The sequence below is a fragment of the Numenius arquata genome, chromosome 11 (assembly GCF_964106895.1).
Source record: "Numenius arquata chromosome 11, bNumArq3.hap1.1, whole genome shotgun sequence".
NCBI lineage: Eukaryota > Metazoa > Chordata > Aves > Charadriiformes > Scolopacidae > Numenius > Numenius arquata.
This window is the reverse complement of record NC_133586.1, coordinates 27047113-27069626: the sequence shown is the minus strand read 5'-3', so window position 1 is coordinate 27069626 and position 22514 is coordinate 27047113. Positions and strand designations below refer to the sequence as shown.

The 22514-nt window shown below is 47.0% G+C and overlaps 1 protein-coding gene across 1 annotated transcript in view; it reads right to left on the bottom strand.

The window, feature by feature from the left end:
- Window positions 1-2211: 2211 nt before the first annotated feature.
- ETF1 (eukaryotic translation termination factor 1) overlaps window positions 2212-22514 on the bottom strand; it is a 31168-nt gene continuing 10865 nt past the window's right edge. Inside the window, exons 3-11 of the mRNA XM_074155685.1 lie at window positions 17268-17443; window positions 16304-16443; window positions 11614-11752; window positions 10059-10249; window positions 9406-9535; window positions 8447-8602; window positions 7869-7933; window positions 6683-6830; window positions 2212-4462 (exon numbers count right to left, since the gene is read on the bottom strand). Coding sequence (XP_074011786.1) covers window positions 4380-4462; window positions 6683-6830; window positions 7869-7933; window positions 8447-8602; window positions 9406-9535; window positions 10059-10249; window positions 11614-11752; window positions 16304-16443; window positions 17268-17443 — 1228 coding nt within the window. The 3' untranslated portion in view covers window positions 2212-4379. The remainder of the gene's footprint in view (window positions 4463-6682; window positions 6831-7868; window positions 7934-8446; window positions 8603-9405; window positions 9536-10058; window positions 10250-11613; window positions 11753-16303; window positions 16444-17267; window positions 17444-22514) is intronic.

Here is a 22514-nt window from a genome sequence, read left to right as displayed (position 1 = left end):
ACAGCTGGACAAAAAGCAGCGGTTCACAAAAAAAAAAAAAAAAAAAAAAAGAGGCGTCACGGGAATATCCGTGCGCGCAACTGAAAACCGAGGCGGGGAACGCAGGAAGAGCGGAGCGGAGTCACTCCACAGAAATGAGAAGTTCAGGGGGTGTCAGGGAGGGGGTGAGGCACGCGCAGCCGATGCTTTTAGAAGGGATGAAGTGCCTTGGCACGAGGGAAAAAAAAAAAACCGTTCAGGCAGCTCCCACGAGCACTTCAGGCGTGAAACGGGGCAGGACCCTCAGGGGGCACCTTAAACCTCTCCGAGATGCACAGAAGCAGCTCCACGGGACACGCTGGAAACGATACTATTTATCCTCTTGATTAGCAGCTAATCAAGATAGGATGCCTTCTGGGGAAGTAATTACTGTCCCCCACAGACCGGCATCCTCCCCATCACTCGTGGCTGACGCTGCGCAGACTCAGCCCCACCGAACCGTCCCCCCCCCCTTCCAAACTCCTCCTCGCAGGAATCCAGCACCGAGGTGGCCCAGGTGAAAGTGCTGCAAGTGATGACGGTGTTTAAACACCAGGCAGAACCCACCCAACCTGACCCCAAAGTGCTCTGCAATATTTGAAGCAAAAAAACCCCCCAAAACCCCCAAAAATAAAGACTGTAAATCAGCACTTTCAAATACGAGACAATCCGGGTGCCAACACCCCAACATCGGTGATAGGAACTGCTTTCTGCAGGGTTACAGGGTCCCAGTGGCCTTTTCTCAGCAGCTCTAAGGAAGAAAAGGGTTTCATCACGCTCCTCTCCATCACCTTCATCCTTCTGTAACTGGGAGTGCCCCTGGGAGGAGGCAGAGGCAGGAGCACCTTTGCAGTCGGGCAGCCGGAAGGGACCAGACACGCACGGAGGGGACACATGGCTCCCAGGGACCGCACAGATTTGTGTTTTCTCACCAAAAAGCAAAGGGGAAGAGACCTGAGAACCAGCCAGGGAGATTATCACACGAGGAAACGGCAGCTTCCAGGCGCTTCCAGGCACTCCCAGGCAGGGAGTGTTTGTGGCACCGAGCTAGAGAGCACTGGGGCATCCCTGCACCGCAGCCGGGCTTCCCCGCTCCCCCATTTCCCTCGGATGCAAAATCGGAACACACAATCCAGCTTCGCTGCTGCTGCCAGTAAAGGGTTAACCGAGAAATAGTTTTGGGGTTTTTTTGGAAAACAATATACATCCAGAGGCCTGGTTACACCAACTGGTGTGACTGTGTGGGTAGCTTTCTGCAAGCAATGGCTTCTCCCGTGACACATGCTGACTGAGGGGATTATATTTATTATTATTATTTATTTTTTTAATATTTTGTGCTGATCTCGGCTCCCTGCTTTCATCTGCACCACCAGCTGGATGGCGATCGGTTCTCCAGACCGAGGAGATGGGTATTATTCTGGGTATTATTTCTGGAGGCGCACAGATCCCTGTGCCCAGGGATCCCGCAACTGCGGATCTAAGGCAGGGTGAGGACAAAATCCAGATTCCTCCTGAGCTCCCGGGAAAACCCATTGCTGGATGAGGCTGCGTGGAACGGGAACAGGCAGCTACACGGCACAGATCCTGCCCTGGTACCACGGGAGGAGAAGGTGGATGCTCAGCTCCAGCCGGAGCGAGGCAAGAGCTGGTGGGGGATTTAAAGCAGCCATTAATATTCCTGACATTAATGATGGTTTTTTTTACATATCACCTTCCCAGCGAGCAGAGGAGGGGGGTCCTCTCTGGGAGAGTCATGCTTCTGGACCCGGGTTTGTCCCGCACTGAGAGGTGGGGAAGCGAAGTCTTCTTAAAATAAAAAATAAAGAAACCCCAACCCCCCCACCTAGATGTTCTGTGACTGGAATATTAAGGGCAGGTCCCTGCACCCGCGGGGTATTTTTCACCTGCCTCATGTTGCTCAGGTAACACTCACAGCACGACTCTCTCCAAACTTGAGCCGTTGGGTTGGGGTTTGTTTGTTGTTTTTTTTCCCCCCTCCCTCCTGAAGTCAGGTTTCTGATGCAGCTTCAAAGAACAACTCAGTACGGTGAAAAAAAAAACAAACCACCAAACAACCCTGCGATGTTCAAGCCCAACTGCTAAAACAGCCACCTCAAAAGGCAGGAGCTGACCTGAGCTGAGCCTAAAGCAGGTGTTTCCTGGACTAAAGAAAAGAAGTCAGGAGTCCGTACTATATTCTTAAATATGGTTTAATACTCTTCTCCATTTCTGTACATCACAACACCAAGATATCACTGCTTGGGATCTCTCTGCAGAGGCTATATAGTATGCGAAGGCTAGGATTTTTCACCCCCGTTTAACGTGTTTGTATGTGTAAGTGTAATACATATCAGTATATATTGATATACACATCAATATATAATGCAATATATATCACTGAAGAGAACACATTGATTAAAGAAATACAAAAAATTTGGCGTCATTTCCAAACTTAAATAGTAAAAATAAAAACTACAAAAAGGAGCTGCATACCCTAATGTATCATGTGAAACAACAAGCAGTATATTCAAAAAAAAAAAAAAAAAAAGTAAATTTACATCCAATTTTTCTGGTCTTGTCATGTCACATTAGACCCATTTACAATGGCAAAATCCAGAACATACCGCTGTGAAGACCGCAAATGTGCTCAGACCTGGGTTCACACCGATGTACGGCGGACCCAGTCACACCTTCCATGAGAGATTCCAGCTTCGGTGGGAAATCATCAGCAAAACCCTCTGCCGGGTTAGAAACCAGGGTTATGAACTCTATTGCTCACAAGGACAGGAATTTTGGACCTCAAAGAACAGCGTGGCAGAAGATTTAAGACAAGCTCCCCCTCAATTCAAGTGAAACAGGATTATCGGAAAAAAAAAAATAGGCAGGTACGTAGCTTGGAAGAGAAGCTGCTTTTTGAGGGATGCACCAGGAGAGGCAGAGCCAGCCAAGGACAGAGCCCTGGGGAACCGCGATGTCGGGGAACCCAGTAACTCCCCCTCCAACCCCCCCTGCCCCCCCCCCCCCCCCCCCAAAAAAAAAAAGCAAGATACCTGTGCATTATCTCATGCCAACGTCCATCTCACCCTCTGCCTGTGGGACTGTCTGAAAATCCCTCCCTTCGCCATTTCTAGCTGGTTGAAATGCACTCTATGGAGCAGGCAGGACAAAAAAAAGCTTCCTCCAGTCTTGATGCAACCAGAAGTTTTAACCCATTAAGGGCGCATTAAAGTTCAGCATCAGCTTTACAGGGCACTTGTGGGCCAAGGGAACAGAGTGCCTTAGTGCTGGGAGATGGGTGTCCCCAGGGGGTTGTGCTAAAGCTCAACGGATTGGTAGGAAATGCTCCAAATGCACCAGTACTAAGGCTCCCATCAAGGACTCCCCTCGCTAATTATTCCTTTTAAATATCCGCTTCCATTAAAGAGCTGTGGGTTCAAATTCACATAATCAAGGAAACCTTACGCAGTTCTAAAGCCAAAAAAAAAAAAAAAACCCCACAAAAAAAACCAAAACAAACCCAACCAAAAAACTTACTGAGGAACAAAACAAAGCAAAGTGTACCTTACTTCACTTAAATCGTATGTTTATTTTTTGTCAAGACTGAAAAAAAAAAAAAAATTAATAGTAAATCCTGACGGCTGCACTGCTCAAAATCCAAATTAAGCCCAAGACTTCAGCAGCGTTTTCACCGCAATCGAGGAAGTGCGTTTCCTAGTTTGTACGAGCAGCGCTGCGTCTGCAAACAGATTAAAGCCCGTTTGGCCGGTAAGCCTCCCCAAACCATCTGAATTTGCAAGCCACACATTATAAGCCAGCACTCTAGGTATAAAGTGCCTCCTCGTTCTTTGGAAGAGAACGAACGGCTCCGATTTCATTACATTTTCTTCTTCTGCAGTCTAAGCTGAGAATGCCATGTAAATGGGTCAGGGGGCTGCAAAAGGCAGCAATTGATTTCTCCAATCAAAGTAAAAAGAAACAAACCAGTAGGATCTTACTTCTATTAATTTTGGAAGGAAGAGGTTTACAGCAGTTAATGTATCATGAAGGTTAAAAAAATCATTTTCATAAAATACAAGAGCAACCAATTTCACCATTGAGTAAAAGTAAAAACTGGGATTCTTTTTAAATTAGTCCCAAGTGGCATATAGGAACTTAGTAGTTTGCTGCTGTACTGACACTATGACAAATCAAAGTGTAGGGTTTTGCCTTTTTTTTTTTTTTTAAATCCAATGCTCGTGGATCAAGTTCTGGAAATGTTCCAATTCTAAGGCAGGGATCTGTTGTGTTTTCCACCATGAGTTTGCTCCTTGGGTTGGATGCTGGAGGGGCGAGGCACGTTTTGCCGGACCCAGGTCGACTACCTAGTAGTCATCAAGGTCAAAAAATTCATCGTCTCCTCCTTGGTATTCCATTCCCTGGAAGTCCACTCGGTACCGCAAGATACCTGGTAAAAACAACAGGCTTTAGCTTCTTCAAAATTCAAAGAGCTAGGAAGGCATTTTAAGTGGTTTGCTGAGCCCCGTCTGCACGTCAAGAGTTTCCCAATTAAAGTTTTCAGAACTGACTTAGCACTTGGATCACAAGTCGGGCTCAAACTGACGACTGAAGTGCAGCCGGAGTGAAAATGCCACATCCCTGTGACACCCTGAGCTAATCAATTGCCAAAAGAAATACCTACCTGCCCAGCACAGACCAGCTTTCATCTGGAAAAGCCGAGCCTGTTCTAGGAGGACCGTATCTCCAAAAAAAATACCAGTAACAGGTCATTTGTCCTAATAGAACTGCTCAGATGAAGGGCTGTCGGTTAAATTCTGAAGGCAGCTGGCACTGAAGTTCCTTTTACAGTGGAGTAAAAGCAGGATTTCACGGCTGTCTTCCCGCACTCTATTCACCTGGGTTTCTGGGAAGCCTTTATCCCTGGGAAACATTTACTTAGGTGAAGGCTATTCAAGGAGTATTTCAAGTCTACAGGGACTGGAGCAAAGAGCATCCCGCCATGCGAAGGGGCTGGGTCTGGAAGGGCAGGAGGGACTCAGCACTGTACTCAGCACTGGTGAGGCCACACCTGGAGTATTGTGTCCAGTTTTGGGCACCTCAATACAAGAGAGATATCGAGGTGCTGGAGCGGGTGCAGAGGAGGGCAACGAAGCTGGTGAAGGGCCTGGAGAATAAATCGTACGAAGAACGACTGAGGGAGCTGGGACTGTTTAGTTTGAGGAAGAGGAGACTGAGGGGAGACCTCATCACTCTCTCTAACTACTTGAAAGGACACTGTAGAGAGGTTGGTGCTGGTCTCTTCTCACAAGCAAATAGCGATAGAACAAGAGGGAATGGCTTCAAGCTGCAACAGGGTAGGTTTAGGCTGGACATTAGGAAGAAATTCTTCACAGTAAGAGTGATCAGACACTGGAATGGGCTGCCCAGGGAGGTGGTTGAGTCACCATCCTTGGATGAGTTTAAGAGTAGCTTAGATGTGGTGTTGGGGGATATGGTGTAGGGAAGAACTTTGTAGAGTAGGGTAGATGGTTGGACTCGATGATCCCAAGGGTCTTTTCCAACCTAGATGATTCTATGACTCCCGGAATTATAAACCCTGAAAACTTAGAAACCTGTTGCTCCTTATGTAGGCAGTTGGCATTATCAGGAAATAAGCAGCAGCTTTGTGCTGGAATCCCTGCTCGGGGGAGAACAAGGAGCACGGCAGGTGTTTTCCTCTACTCTGCTAGTGTTTTTTGTCAGACTGAAGCACGAGATGCTGGGAGGGCTGGAGCCCCTCTGCTGTGAGGACAGGCTGAGAGAGTTGGGGGGGTTCAGCCTGGAGAAGAGAAGGCTCCAGGGAGACCTTAGAGCCCCTTCCAGTCCCTAAAGGGGCTCCAGGAAAGCTGGGGAGGGACTCTGGATCAGGGAGGGCAGCCATAGGAGGAGGGGGAAGGGTTTGACTCTGAAAGAGGGGAGATGGAGATGAGATCTGGGGAAGAACTTCTTTGCTGTGAGGGTGGTGAGAGCCTGGCCCAGGTTGCCCACAGAAGCTGTGGCTGCCCCATCCCTGGAGGGGTTCAAGGCCAGGCTGGAGGGGGCTTTGAGCAACCTGGTGTGGTGGGAGGTGTCCCTGCCCAGGGCAGGGGTTGGCGGCACTGGATGGTCTTTAATGTCCCTTCCAACCCAAACCATTCTATGATTCTATGATCTGCACCTCTGCCAGACTTAGCTGAAACTGGTCAGTGAGCTTAAGAGAAGGACTGAAGGATTTTAAGAGCCTCATTTCTCCATGAGGCTGAACTAAAAATACTTTTCTTCTGCAAAGAAGCAGGAGACCAGGCAGCAAAGTACAGGGAAGTTCTGAGCGATGAGTAACAGATATCCAGCTGCTTCAGAAACTAGGCTGGCGTTTGTCATACACCACTTCTACACAGCAGGGCACCGTCTGCCCCAAAACAACAACTGCAGAGACAGAGTGGAGCAGTTCACAGCCCTTCTGAAATTCAGCAGCTGGAAAGAAGGATAGCCCACCCTCCAAGCACCCTCTGATAGTTTCTTGAACTGATATCTTGACTAATAGGAGTAAGAATAATCTCTTTAGCCTTCCACTTGTGTTAGCACCAGGTTAACAAATCAACCATTAAGAAAAGAGAAAAGACAAACATGTTTTTCTCTTGCAGTTTACCTCCAATTCCTCCAAATCCTTTCACAAATTGGGATCCTTCCTGTGATTTGTCTGTAACAATTTCCAACGTTGCTCCAAATTTCTTGTAGTTGTTTGCAAACCACTCCAGAAGGGGCATACTTTCTATCAGTTCGTGTTCCTGGCCAGTCTGTGTAGACATTTGAGAGGAAAAAGAAAAAAAAGTTATGGTCATGGCATGTTAGGTACTGAAAAAATTCATACCAAAAGCTGTCCTGAGCTGAAACAGCTTAAAAAATGACAGGCATTGCTTTAGGCCTCCGTACCACCAACATTAGTGCAGAAGCAGGAGAGAAAATGCCTTTTTTATTCCTCTGCTCAACTGTTACCTCACGCTACACTCTTACTTGTCACTGGTTTTTTAGATTTACTTCATACCCCACAAACAGCCCCTTGCCACTCATCTTACCAGGCACCGTTTACTCTAGGAAATACTGATTGAGGCAAATAGCATCGTTTTCTAAGTAGAAGGTCAAGTGATTATTGTCATAGAAGCACTACATCATTGCAGATAACACTGTAACCCTTCCAGGCACAGAAGGAATTAGCAATTACCCCAGCAGGAGGGAAAGCAGCTGGAAACAGCTACCCTGGAGTCCTAACAGGAGACAGAAGCGACCACCATTTTTGCAAGGGACAGACTTTTTTGCCCACCTTAATCTGCAAAGTAATATAGACTCCCCAGCCCCACCAGGGGTTTTTGACCTATAGAGGCAAGAAACTCACAGGCAGCGAGTGACAGATCCACTTTTCAACTATAGAGAAGCAAATGCTCCCTTGCACTTAAATCTCTGTAATAGTTTCTAGCCTGACGATTTGTATTGACCAAATCAGTGCACAATAAGCAGGGAGTAATGGCTTGGGACCTCAGCCTGGTGGCTACCAAACTCTTCCAGTGAGTGGTCTGAGGGCGGTCACATTGCCTGCCATTTCAACTCGTTTACACAACCTTGGAATTGGCAGCAGGAGAGACTGGAGAAAAGCAAGTCTAGAATCCAGGGGTTACACTGAAGGTGAACAGGAAGAGCCACAGGCTACCGTCTTGGAGTCTCCTCCGAGTGCCACAGAGGTCGTCGGGCTCATGTGGTTGTGACAAACTAAGCTCAGATATTCAGAATGCTGCACCAGTACCCTGAGAATAAATTCACAAGCCCGAGAGTTGAAATACCTCTTTATCTGTGAAGTGGGATTTATCCTTCTCTTGCTCTGGTGTCAAATACAGGATCTTCTCCTCTGTGAAGGGAGGGAGAGAAAGGAATATTATGTTGGATAAGACTCCCAGATGTAGGTTGAAGACAGCAAGAGAGGGTTTGGTCATTGACATTGCCTTCTTTCCAGCTGAAGGTCTATGGGAAACCAAACAGGGCAAACAGGCAGAAGTCCTGCTGTAGGCATACGGTCTGTCTATAGTCAGTAAAAATTGTGTTTCCACCCATAAGGGTCAAGCCAGTCTCCCCTCTGGGTATCACATTTATACTTCCACAACTGCAAGGCAGGTTTCATGCCAGCTCTGTGCCAAACTGCCCCCCCAGCACTGCCATTCTCTCTCCGCAGTGGAAGCCTGCTCGTTTCAGACCTCCATCCCTCCCCGCCAAGTAGCTGGGAAGCTGCAAGTTAGTGACCTGCCTACACAACATTCCCTTGATCAAGCCCTTCAAGATCTGCTTTGGGAACTCCTCCAGCGTAATCTAAGGCTTAGGTGTTAAACCCTCACGGACCTTTAAGTCACACAGAAGCGCTACCTACCCTCCGTGCCTTGGCAGTGCAGAACGTATCTCATGATATCCAGATTTTCATAGACTATCAGTATCTCTACTGCTCCCATTTCCAAAGCTTTTAATGTATCTTCAACGCCAAAACAGTACTTCCCCGTGTCCTGACTGATTTCGTCGAAGTATCGTCCTGCAGCCAGGGTAAAAAGAGAGAGATTGTCATGAACACTGATCATGCCACAGGGATTTTTAACAAGTCCGAGTGGAATGCAAGAAGAAACTGGAAAAGGAGACTGCAATGCTGCTGGAGGAAGCAAGGGATGTGATAACATGGCAAAGATTGTAATTTAGAACATTCATTGGCAGAAAGTCAACTCCCATCAAACAGTCGGGAATTGGGAGGAAGTGAGGATGGAAGTAACTCCACTCCCTGTCAGGAATCTCACTCTACTGAAAGGGTTACCTTTGCTATGAAACAAACAATTGGACTAACCCACCAGCAGGCACTATTTATCTTCACTCTCCCCAGTGTAAGGTAGCTACTGTTAGTATTGCCCTCTTGTACTTTCAAAATTAGTGATGTGTGTCTGCTGACAGTCAAACAAGGGATCATTTCTACTGCCATCTTAACACAAAATAAATCTTAACTCTCATCTTGCTGAAGACGCAAATGATCCGAGGAGATATTTTTTTTCCCCTTCCAACCCAAATGTCACCAGAAGGCCTGAAATGAAGGTAATCTCTAATGAAAAGATAAACAGAGAAGATAGAAGAAGTTTGGTAGAGAAAAAAAAAATCAACAAAAATCCCCATTCCTTGAAGTCTCATTGACTCCAGCAGCATCTGAGGTGTGCAGGTAACAGAAAGGCTCACTACAAGTCATGCTCTGCCCAGCTCGGAAAGCACCGCAGGGCTGAGGCAGCACACAGAGGCATCAGCATATTCAGTCAAGCATATTTGGCTCGGGAGAAGGCTGAGCGCGTAGTCACGTACCTATTAGTTTCTTCTCTTGAATGAATTTCACATTGGAGAGGACCTCGGTTGACAACTCAATTGCTTGATTGAATCCATTTTCTCCTCCGTATGAAATGTCAACTAGTTTGAGCACTTTGGATTGCAACCGCTGAACAAGGAAAAGAATAAATGTGAAAAAGTCTGTTACGCAGCGCTGCCACAGGACTACTTCACAATGCCACGAGAATAAGTACCTGGCCAGAGCCACAGCATTAATCTGCTTTGCTTCACTTGCAAGCAGAGGTTCTGAGTCAGAGGGACCTCTGAACACTTAATATTGAAGCAGAGTTTTCAGGCAACAGGGGCACGGAGATTAGGTTTAGTGGAGTTTAATTCCAATAAAGCTTCTACTTTAGTTTTGGGAACACAAAGAATGTGAATCACAGTTCCAAACCAGGGAGGACAGATTTCTTATTAGCAGTTATTAAGAAAAGGAGATCTTATGTCCTTGCAGGAGGCATTAGGAAAGGGAGATAGGATACAACAGTTTTTTTTCAGTTTTGATCAAATTGCTTAAGACACCAAGGTTACACTCCCCCCGAGACGCATCTTGTAGCAGAGCTACTGCCAGTATCACCACGTTACTACTGACAGCTTAAACGCTGGGGCTTTGCTCAGAAAAGGTCACTCACCTGATCAAACATGTCGGATTGACTTAATTCAGTTTTGAAGTCAGCTGATCCAGCTAAAACGAGACCAGCCACGTTCACCTTGTCACCAGAAATGAAGAGTTGCACAGCCGTCTCCGCTACCTTCCTTACATAGTTGTGTCGTTTCTCCATTCTCAAACGAGCAAAACGCAAGGCAGATTGACCTCCTCTACCTTTAGGGAAGAACAGAGGCGAGGGTAGCAATTTGGAAGCCATTTCATTTCAGGAAGGCTATTAGTATATGTGGTCCCAACTGGGTCCTGAATAACTGAAACCAAGGGCAGCTGCAGCTTCAGAATGAGTTTGCCAGAGGCAGAGCCAGGGGCACTGCTTGAAACCGCAAGTGAATAAAGAGGGTTCATTCACAGCAAGAAATTTTTCTCCACGTATCCCACAGAGAGAAATATGTTGGTGGTTGATTTTTTTTTAGAGACCTACATCTCTCTATACATTTTCTGAACACCTCTGCACATTTTCTACGTCCTGTAACTTCATTAAAAGCCATTTCCTTTGTCACGCTGCCTCACCTACTTCTCTTGCTGATGCGATGCAACCCAGCACACTCTGCTGCACAGACTTACTGGGGGAGACACTTCTATTTCATTTCATCCCATCCTAACCCACAGAGAAGGACAGTAAAACAAGAGTAGCGGACGGAATCTGCTGGATTCATCACTGCCTCACTACTATACAGAATCATATAATGGAACTAGAACTTTGCTTGCTCCATTTGGTTTCTGTGCTTCTTGCAAGGAACAGCTTCTTGCTTTTCCCTGCAGTTTGGGTGCAACACCATCAGATGCAAACTTTACAGGCGCTACCAGAGGGTATTACTACTTGTGCTAGTAATATTTGATTAGACTGTCCCAAAACCAAGTGAAGGGTCACATGTGCCAGGAAATAAGGAGTGGCACTTCAAAAAGACCACAGAATGATATGGGGGTGGAAGGGACCTCTGGAGATCATCCAGTCCAACCCCCCCTGCCAGAGCAGGTCCACCCAGAGCAGGTTGCACAGGAACGTGTCCAGGTGGGGTTTGAATGTCTCCAGAGAAGGAGACTCCACCACCTCTCTGGGCAGCCTCTTCCAGGCCTCTGCCACCCTCAAAGTGAAGAAGTTCCTCCTCATGGTTAGATGGAACCTCCTATGCTCAAGTTTGTGCCCCTTTCCTCTTCTCCTGTCACTGGGCACCACGGAAAAAAGACCGGCCCCAGCCTCTTGACACCCACCCTTTAAGTATTTATAGGCGTTGATCAGATCCCCCTCAGTCTCCTCTTCTCCAGACTAAAGAGACCCAAGTCCCTTGGCCTTTCCTCCCAAGAGAGATGCTCCAGGCCCCTCATCATCTTTGTAGCCCTATCAACTGCGTATCACAGTGATTCATTAATTTTGACAGAAGGCTCAGACGAGAGGCTTTGCTGTCAGATTTCAGGGGAGCAAAGAATTGAGCTGAGCTAAACACCTACAGGCCAAATTCCCTGCTTCTACCCCACCCTGCAATATTCTGCTGCAGTTTAAAGAGAGACTAGTCCATTACCATGCTTCTTTGGAAGATCCACAGTGAATTTGTGCAGGACCTCTCTTGTGTTTCCTTGAAGAGTTCCAAAGAGTGCACCGCTACCATCTATTACAATAAAGCCAAACTTGCTGTCGTCGGAAAGCAGCGCTGTAAGAGCCTGGAACAGAAAAGCCCGTTGTCAGCAGTAAGCACCAGTTTATTAAGGACCCTGGTTCAGAAAGGCTACCAGAAACAATACATATCAAGAAATTTTAGGTCCGTAAGTGGTCGCTGCTATTTTTTTTTTTACCAATAAACTAGAGGAAGACCAGCAGATCCAGGAGTTGAGTCTATCCCAGATTACTGCCTCACATAGTGCTGCCAAGAGCAAAAAGAAAACTAATGTTTAAGCTGATAACTTAATAATTATTAAATAATATTATTAAAAATTAAATAATTAAACTTATGATAACATAGAAGACTAATGTTAAGCCTCATAACTATTTTCACAGCATCACCAGTTCATCGCATGATGTCACAGGCAGGTGTAACAGCAAAACCCTCAACATCGGCTCTGGAAAGTGTTAATAAGTGAAACGGATCACACCTCTATGAGGCTGCACCACCTCTCCAGTTGGCAAAACTGAAAAAGTGATTTTTCCAAGTGTTCCAGCCAGGAAAGCAGAACTCGCTTAGTTCACTGACCGGGCTATTTGTCAGTGCAGTTTTATACTGCAAAGCTCCAATACAGACCAGCTTGCAACTTGCCAACTACCACAAAGACTGGTTTGCTGCACCTCCTGACTTCAAGAAGTCCCAAAGGTAGAATGATGAAACCTACAGTGGCTGTGACAAATTCAGCCTTACACAGCAGAATTAAGTAACAGCAGCAGTAATTATCCTGTACCTATAGAGAAGACAGCCGTAATATTTGCTGGAAAATTAAGTTATCCTTCAATTTTCTTCCCTTTAAAGACGGCAGCTAAGTTCACCCTGTAAGGTCATTTAAGTTGACTAACAACTAACGTACTCCTTAGTATTAAGGCTTTTGAGTTACTTTTGTCCAATTCTGTTCGCTTATACATGCCCAATAAACGTAATGGCAAGAGTCCTCTTTCTGGCTGGCAAAAGAATGGCAGCAGGATGGAGAACCTGTCAAATTCCGGCTTGTTTTAAGTCCCCGGTTTAATCCTGAAAGAGTGAGGGTGTTGGTTTACTGCACAGGACCGTTAACTGCCTGCATGCCTGCCAGCCTGATTATTGGCCTGGATGGAAAGAATAAAAACCATCATTCATCTTTATCCAAAATCCACACCACCAAGTCTACAGCTTTCAAGCTTAAAAGAAACAGACACTAAGATTTAATGGAATCTACTGGCCAAAACAAATATGCTGTATTAATTCCTCAGCAGTGGGATGAATGAGAGGAGGAAGTGGCATATTACATTGCAATCTATTTCACTGGGGCAGAGCCAAGCAAATCGTGTGACTGGAATGAATGCTCCAGCCAAGGTATCAAAATAAGTCATTGTAAATCCTACCCTTCAGACACACATCAGGGTTCATATCCCTCTTGGGAAGTTACTTCGGTTTCACACAGGCAATAAAATATCCAGAGGAAATCTTATCAGATACTCTTGCCAGGCAGCAGATGACTACAGCTCTGATGTTCCCGATTCCCTCTTATTTTAATAAAGTATCCAATGATCAGCAATTCCCTCAGTTTCACCTTCATTAATTCTAGGTCAGCAATTCCACTGTTTGACCTATCGAGCACAAAAAAGGGACTATTGCTTTTATTCTGGTTCCTTCAGCCTGGGCCGAGTTTCCTCTTTGCAGCTTCAGCCTAGAGGAGAAGATCATGTCGTTTTTCTGCTCCCTGACATATCCTCACTTTCATCAGAAATCTATTCATGTACCGAGGCCCGATGCCCCATCTGTTGAGTTCTAATTGCATGTTGGGGGGAACCACTGGGTTAAAAGCGTGGTTTTACAACCAGATGAGACAGACACACAAATCAAGACTTCAGTGCTAACGTCATCACGGCAGGCTTCTACACCTAGATGTGATTCTGCAGATAACACCAAGTAAAATAACCGCATACTCAAAAGACACAGGAGAGCTAACAGCCCACGGAGAAAGGTGCCATCAGTAATCACATCAGCAGCAGTAACAATTACCACAAACTCTTATCAAGTTATTGCCACTCTCTTGCTGAGCAATGCTACACACCAGCATGAGCGTACTTACAACTGCCTCCTGGGAACGGCCCACTGGGCAGCACCTACTATTTTTTGGTATTGAATGGGTGCCCTGAGGCTGTAGCTGCAGCCAAGACCAAATTAATCCCTTTCCCGATAGGGCAGAAGACAACCTACTGCTGTCCACCCACTGCCAACAACTGCAGGGACAAGTATCTCCCTTGGCTTTGCACCTCTGGCTCTCTCTGAATTCTCTTATTTACCTCTTGCTTTCAATAGCCTATGGAGATCTGGGCTCGGCAGAACTCTAGAGCTGTATCTGTGGGCAGTTTTGTTATTCCTGCCAGGAATAGGTGTATTGGGATTTCATCCTTGGTGGGGAGACAGAATAATAGGGACACACCTCACCTGTGCAACGTGCACACCTTTCCTTCCTGTACTCCTACCCTTTGAAACCCAATCACTCAAGCAAACAAGTAGAATTACATCGCTGAATGGCCTGTCAAGCCCGTGTCATAGAATCATAGAATTGTCCAGGTTGGAAGGGAACTTTAAGATCATCTAGTCCAACCATCAACCTAACTCTGATAAAAACCATCACTAAACCATGTCACTAAGCACTATGTCAACCTGTCTTTTGAATCTCTCCAGGGATGGTGCCTCAACCACTGCCCTGGGCAGCCCATTCCAAGGCTTAATAGCCCTTTCAGTGCAAAAAATTGTTCCTAATATCCAATCCGAACCTCCCCTGGTGCAACTTGAGGCCGTTTCCTCTTGTCCTATCGCCTGTGACTTGGGAGAAGAGACCAACCCCCTCCGGCTACACCCTCCTTTCAGGGAGTTGGAGAGAGCGAGAAGGTCTCCCCTCAGCCTCCTTTTCTCCAGGCTGAACACCCCCAGCTCCCTCAGCCGCTCCTCACAAGGCTTGTGCTCCAGACCCCTCACCAGCTTCATTGCCCTTCTCTGGACCTGCTCTAGCCCCTCAATGTCTTTTTCATGGTAAGGGGTCATACAAGTTTGATCACAGGTCATTAAGTCTCAGTCCACACATTTATGGCAGTGAACGCCGTGGATGTGAAAGGCAGTCAGTCATCTACTACAAATATTGAGACATCTGCCACTAACAACATAGCCAAAACAGACAGACACAGTAAACTGACTTCATGCAGTCAAGACTACTGTAATCCATGTTAATTTAAATATGCCTCAAACTATTCACTTAACTAAGTAGATGTTGGATAAAAATAATCCCACTTTACCCCAGATTGATTAGGCACATGCCAGTTCTCCATCAAGCGTCTCAGTTAACAACAGCTGATATCAAGACTGGCAACACTAATGTTATCTTGGCATTACTTTAAGGCCTGGCTTGGAATAAGATCTGTGGGTCTCTAAGGTTAAGGAAAAAAAAACCTTGCCTCCAGTTAGAGAGAAAAGCTCTGTCTGTGGGTTACCCAAACTCAGCAGTTACCATCTGGGCCATAAAGTCAGTTGTAGTGGGAGCTGGACAATATCTCAACTCCCTTCAGCAAATATCACACATTTCTCAATACTGGCCAGTCACAAGCCAGCCAGTGGCTTCACCAGCAGGACATCTTAATTAAAGCCTGCTGTCCTACAGACCATGGACCCGACCACAGCAAGGATTACACAGAATCCCAGAATGATATGGGGTTGGAAGGGACCATTGGAGATCATCTCGTCCAACCTCACCTCCCAAAACAGGGTCACCCAGAGCAGGTTGCACAGGAACATGTCCTCGCAGGTTTGGAATGTCTCCAGAGACGGAGACTCCACCACTTCTCTGGGCAGCCTCTTCCACCCTCACAGGAAAGACGTTCCTCCTCATGTTGAGATGGAACTTCCCATGTTCAAGTTTGTGCCCGTTCCCTCTTGTCCTGTCACCAGGCACCTGAGAAACGACTGGCCCCATCCTCTTGACATCCACCCTTTAAGTATTTATAGGCATTGACCAGATCCCCCCTCAGTCTTCTCTTCTCCAGACTAAAAAGACCCAAGTCCCTCAGCCTTTCCTCCTAAGAGAGAGGCTCCAGGCCCCTCATCATCTTTGTAGCCCTTTGCCGTACCCTCTCCAGCAGTTCCCTGTCCTTCTCAAACTGGGGAGCCCAGAACTGGACCCAGTGCTCCAGATGGGGCCTCACCAGGGCAGAGGAGGACGATGATCTCCCTGGACCTGCTGGTCACACTCTTCTTGATGCACCCCAGGATGCCATTGGCCTTTTTGGCCACAAGGGCCCATTGCTGGCTCATGGTCATCCTGTTGTCCACCAGGACTCCCAGGTCTTTTTCCTCAGAGCTGCTCTCCAGCAGGTCAGCCCCCAACCTGTACTGGTGCAGGGGGTTATTCCTCCCCAGGTGCAGCACCCGACACTTGCCCTTGTTGAATTTCATCAGGTTCTTCTCTGCCCAATACTCCAGCCTGTCCAGGTCAATTGTTCCAGTGAGTCCAGCAAAGCAGCCTGACTTTGACTACTCCAAGAGCAGCAGGCAATAGGAGACTTCTTACCTCTGTGTGGAATTTGTTGTCACACAAATACAATGACGTATTGATTGGTTTGAAAGGTTCAAAGTCGATGTTGACTTTCTTCTCTTTTCCTTCTTCTGTCACAATTGTTCCACAGTAAACAACCAGACCATTTGGAGGTACTATAAAGGACACAAGGTAACTTTAGATCACCAGGAAATACTGCAAGTTGCACCCATCAAAAACTAATTACAAGGCTGTAATACTTAAGGCAGAGTTGAAATTGAAGCTCCCAAGTTTTTTTACTTTCCATTTCTCCCACCTCATTCCCTCCCAGACCTCTACAATGGAAAGCAAATTAATTTAGTGCACCTCTACTGAACAGCTTGGAGTGGGAAGCTAAAAGGTGAGACTGATGGAAAGACCTGCAATAAAGCTGCAAAAACATGTACCTGTCTGTTAAATCCAGGAGCTCGCAAGCCCAGAGAATCCAGGGAAAGGCTGGACATCCCCGTGAAGCTTTCCTAGTTCTTACACAGTGATTTATAGACTGACCATCTCAATGAAGGCCACTCGTCAGTGTAAAAATATTAATGATGAACTCTTTTTCCAGCGCTTGTTTTAGATAGGCTGGGTCTATTTCCTCCCAAAACGATGGTGGCTGCATAGTGGCATGCATAAGGCATACATAAGCTTCTGCTTGGTGAAAAAAACCCTAGTTTAATACAAATGTGGAACAGCTCTTAGGGCCGGCCAAGTTCAGAAGGGTCAGCACAGGTAAGGACAGAAACCTGAGCCTGCTTCTTAAAGGCAATGACCACCTTACTATTCTATTCCCAAGGTCTACCCCTGAAGCAGCCCTCCCTGGGCAACATACCTGGAACATCAGTGCAAAACAGCAGCACAGGACAACAGATTTGATTAGCAGAAAACTGCTTAACGCAGGAACTTAAGGCTGCTTCCAAGTAAGGGAAGTTTGCCAGCATCCACACAAGCTAGGAGTTACCTTTGTTATAGAGTTTCAGTCTTTGCTGTACAGACGTAATGGCTCCCAGTACTGAAAGGCGATTCACTCGAGACTTAATGTTGGAGGCGGTGCCAAACTCGTCCGCTAACATTTTTGCCACTCGCGAAATCTGGTCTTTGGGGGGAATGATCAACGATATCATGCTGGTACCATTGCTGAGAAAGGAGAGGAGAAAAAAAAAAAAAAAAAAAAAAGAGTTGTGAGCAGTCATCAGCCAAAGCAACAAGTGCATTCATACCATATTCTGTGCACACAGCTGTCTCTCCTCCCTCCCCTCAAGGATGTTACGGATGTAATTCCCCTTCTGCTGGACAATAATGGAGAGAAAAGAAGACAAAACAGGCTCTTCAGAGAATTTTGACTCCATAACCAAGTGTTCAGGTTAGCCACTATCAAGCAGGTCTTCCAAAAGCTGCTCGTCTAACCTGGGATATTCCTTTGGAAAAAAGACCATATGTAGAGGCTAAGGGCTGCAAGGCAAAGGCATGTAGGCAGTCCCCAGCAGAGACTATTTAAAACAATGGAGTCACATACTTTAAGGACAATTTCAAGCCCATTCCATTTGTTCTCAGACAGCTGGAGCACTAGCCAGCCCAAGTGCTGTTTTAACACTTTGTTGTCCTCACATTAAGATAGAAAACTGAGCTGGAAGGATCCTTTTGTAGCAGTTAGCTTTTCTCTACTTTCCCTCTAGCACTTTGCTTTACAGACAAACTCACCAACTCTGGCAGCTGCTTTAAATAAAGCACGCTTAAGTACGGGACTGCTAGCTCCGAAGCACCAACCCCAGGCACCGAGTCAAGAGATAAGACCCCACAAATCACAGAACTGGCTTAAATGAAATGGAAAAAAGTAAGATGGATATTCGTCTTTCCTATGGCTTTGGGGTGGATCCCGCAGAGGTCTTAATCCCTGAAGCAGCCTCAGGGTTCAAATCCACCCAAAGCCAAAATGAAAATCGGGGAAGTTCCTGCCTGCCTTCCAGCAGGTACCTCCCATTTGCCATCGAGAAACCCAGATGTCTCAAGTGCTGCTTCTGCATTGTCTCAAATTTAACCCAGACCTCATACTTCACATTAGAGTAATGGCATAAAAATCAAATACCTCATCATGTCCTCTAGCCCTCTCAAGGACAGGCTGAGCTCTGCGAAAACACCTTTAACTCAGGATTCCGAGTCAAATCACCAACAAAGTGCTTTTCAGCCATTAAAAAAAATAAAAGGGGGTTTTGCACTTTTACATTTCCTGCAGTAGGAAAAGACTAACACAGTACCTCCCTGCTGCTGTATCACATTGTCATGCACTAGCATCCTGCCTGAAGTGTTTGGGCTACAGAGACAGCGGGGAAGTGCTTTAAAAAGCATCACTTCATTAGCCTCTTTACAAAAGTTGTACAGCCCTCTTCCAAAGATCCTCAATTCAGGCCAAGTTGAGGCAGATGCTGGTAGGTCAAATAACTCCCTGACCTTAAAGGCAACTAATTGGTTTTAATATCCAAGATCCCCATACACACTAATCAAGAAAGTCGCAAAGAGACGCTTGCACACGTTATTCCCAGAAGGAGCTTTGAGCCATGCTGACAGCTATCAGCCTTCCAGGTCACCCCAGCCAAGAACACTCCATATACCACTCAATTAAAGCAGTTAGCTACCCCAGCAAATGGCACAAGCCTTAGGAGAGATATAGTGGCCTATCATTCCCAGCAGGCTCCTTTGAGTAAGAGGCTGGTCAGAATGAAAGCAACTCTTCCCAACTTTTCTGAAGGCAGCACTCTTGAGGCAAGCTCACGCAGTTCATTTCTTCCTCTGAAAGAAATGGTTCTCAGCCTTCCCAGAGACTGGAAAGCTCTGCGCATCACGCCTGACTTGCTGCACAAACTAAGGGCATCCCCACGTGGGAGATGGGGCTGTCGTGCACTCCACAGCTCTCCTGCTTGGAAGAGAGTTCTTGTCCTGAGGATAGAGGGGAAAGAGCAGACAGCAAACTAGGGGAGAAGGTGACAACAGCACAGAGGAAGTCTGCATGTGCCCTCCCAAGACTAATTCTTCCATAAAAAAAGCACTTGTAAAAGTACATTTAGATTTTAAGGCAAGCCACCCCTCAAATTCCAGCCCCAGGCCTTGTGTTATGTTCCACTGTCCCAGAAACACCGGCATTAGCAGAGCCACTGGATTATACCGACCCCACATGTTGAAGGGGCCACCGTTAACTGGTGATTATTTATACTACACATGGTGTCTTATCTATAAGGCAGAGCCACGCATGTCAGTCAAATCACTGCTCCTTAGCAACATCCTGCCCAGAGCACCCTACCCGAGGTAATATAGTGGATTTCACAAGCCCTCATGATTTATTACTGCAAACAAGTAAATGAAAAGGGTCTCTTAGATGATGCACGCTCCCTCATTCAAGTCTCAAACTAGTTTAACACAGCACACTATTGTGCTTGGTCCAACTCTTCAGCAAATTCCAGCCTGGATTCATATCCAAAAGCACCTTCCATTACCAACACCAAGTGCATTTCTTGGGTTTGACGTGCTTCCGCCACTATTTACCCAGCCAAAGCTATTTCAGGCACTAACCGATTCCTGCAGAATCCAGCAAAACAGCAGGCGAGCAGCTTGAGGTGGGAGCAGCGGCAGAAGGAGCACCTCACGGCACCCCACGTTGCCAGAGCCCAGAGCAGAGGGTGTCAGCCGGCTTGTCACCCCGTGTTCCCAGGCACCCAAACAGCCCAGGGGGCACCCCTGCCTGCACACTGCTGCCTACTGGGTACAGCTCATCCACCCAACCCAGGAGCTCATTAGCAGCCAGCTAATTGAAGGTAGCAGTCAGCATCCCCTGCTCGTCTCCCTCTTCCTTAAACACGCTCATGGTCAGGATCTGATCACTAAATTAAGATAGGTTGAGACCAGCAAGACACCGGCTGAAGCACCCAAGTGACTGGGATGGCTACAGAACTCCCTCACACACCCACTAAGACCATTTTATTCCACCACAGAAGAGCAGTTTTCCCCTCTCAAAGCAAGCTTGTACCTGTATGTCACCTTACTGCAGGACGGCAAGGTCTAAAAAAACAAACTGCGGTTGCCTCTGCTACATTCACCACGATGAGAAAAAAAAAAACAAACAACCTAGAAAAGAGTTTCTAAGAAAGCTGCTGTTCAAAAACACTTAGAAAAAAAAAATAGGTTATTCTGCATAGTAATATAATTTACAGGTTTCCTCTCGGTCTTTGCAGACTCAGTGCCTGAAGAAGACGACAGGTATTTTCGCAAAAATCCCATGCCTCCTCCGCTGCTGGTAGATGTGTTGGGTTCCAGAATACATTTACTCCGGCAGCAAGGAAGGGGAATAATAAGGACTGCGGCCTCTAGAAAGGGGCTTTTCCAAACAGGACACCTAAACCGAACAGGCTCTGCTGCACGTGAAGCACATGGGACATTTGCTGCTTGGCAGGCCACCGCCAGCCACGAATCCCCCAGCGAGCACGCTGTCAGACAGAACTTCATTACAGAATTGTTACAGTGAACAATTAAGCAATCAATCTAGATTAAGGGCAGCGCTCACACCGGCAGCTCGGGATCGAACGTGCAATGAGCTGGTTCTTCCCTGTACCATCCCTGGGAAGGATGGAGCCGAAGCACTCCAGATTATACTCTGGGCGGCAGCATCCCGATTTCAAAATGCAGCATCGCTAAGAGTTTCGGTGCGCCCAGGACAAATTACACCACACCAAGCTGGAGGCTAACACTTTCAGACTGAACCGAGCTGGGAAGTTTTAAGCAGCTAGAGACAGTTGCTGTCCCCATTCTGGGCTAAGGAGCCCCTGCACAGGAGCCAAATGGCTGTCCTCGTAATGCAAGTAGGAGTAACAAGACCTGCAATGCTCAGAAAGGCCCAGTTTATAGGAAACTGGCATCCTGGATCCCAGAAGACCAGAATGATATGGGGTTGGAAGGGACCTCTGGAGATCATCTAGTCCAAGCCCCCTGCCAGAGCAGGTTGCACAGGAACGTGTCCAGGTGGGGTTTGAATGTCTCCAGAGAAGGAGACTCCACCACCTCTCTGGACAGCCTCTTCCAGGCCTCTGCCACCCTCAAAGTGAAGAAGTTCCTCCTCATGGTTAGATGGAACCTCCTATGCTCAAGTTTGTGCCCCTTTCCTCTTCTCCTGTCACTGGGCACCACGGAAAAAAGACCGGCCCCAGCCTCTTGACACCCACCCTTTAAGTATTTATAGGCGTTGATCAGATCCCCCTCAGTCTTCTCTTCTCCAGACTAAAGAGACCCAAGTCCCTCGGCCTTTCCTCCCAAGAGAGATGCTCCAGGCCCCTCATCATCTTTGTAGCTCTTTGCTGTACGCTCTCCAGCAGTTCCCTGCCCTTCTTGAACTGGGGAGCCCAGAACTGGACCCAGTCTGGAGATGTGGCCTCACCAGGGCAGAACAGAGGGGCAGGATGATCTCCCTCGACCTGCTGGCCACAGGACAGCACAAGGTGTGCCACTGCACAAGGAACCAGAGAGGAGAAAATTAAAAGCATTAAGGGAACATGTCCACACTCTACAAAGAAACAAGGGGGCAATTAAGTGCCAACCTCTGGAAAGGCAGAAGCACTTCACTGTCTGGGTACTATGGTTACTCCTCACGCTGTGCCAGCTCTGCCAGTAACTGGCAATTAGCACAGACTTAGCATGGCTTGGAAGGTACCAATTTAGGTATAGAAGATGATGATCAGGGCTCTGACTTTGCTCCTAAACCACTGCAAGGGGGCTCCAACCTCACTCCTACAGAGAGCTGTTTGAGGGAAATGGGGAAGGAAAACCAAGCACATTTTCCCCTCTCTGGAGACAGCAAGTTCTTGAGAAAGTTGAGGTTTGTGGACAGGACAGCCTGTTCTATTATTAAAACTTCAATGTTACTACAGTTTGAATTTCAGACAACTGTACCACAAAACAAACAGCCTTCCCAGTGCCTGGCAGACCTAAGAGCAAATGTTAACAAATTCTCAGAGTGAGCAGCAGCGTGTGCTGTGCCCTGAAAAGCCGAAGGACGTTTTGCCCCTACTCCTGCAAGCAGGTACTACAGCATCCCAGCATCGTTTTCCCCGCACTGCCTAAGAGAGATCACCCCGCAGCATCTCACCGTGCCTCACAACAGCTGTGGCATCGCAGACCAAGAATGGCACCGCTGGACTCTTTTTAGAAGAGCAGAGATTTCATGGAA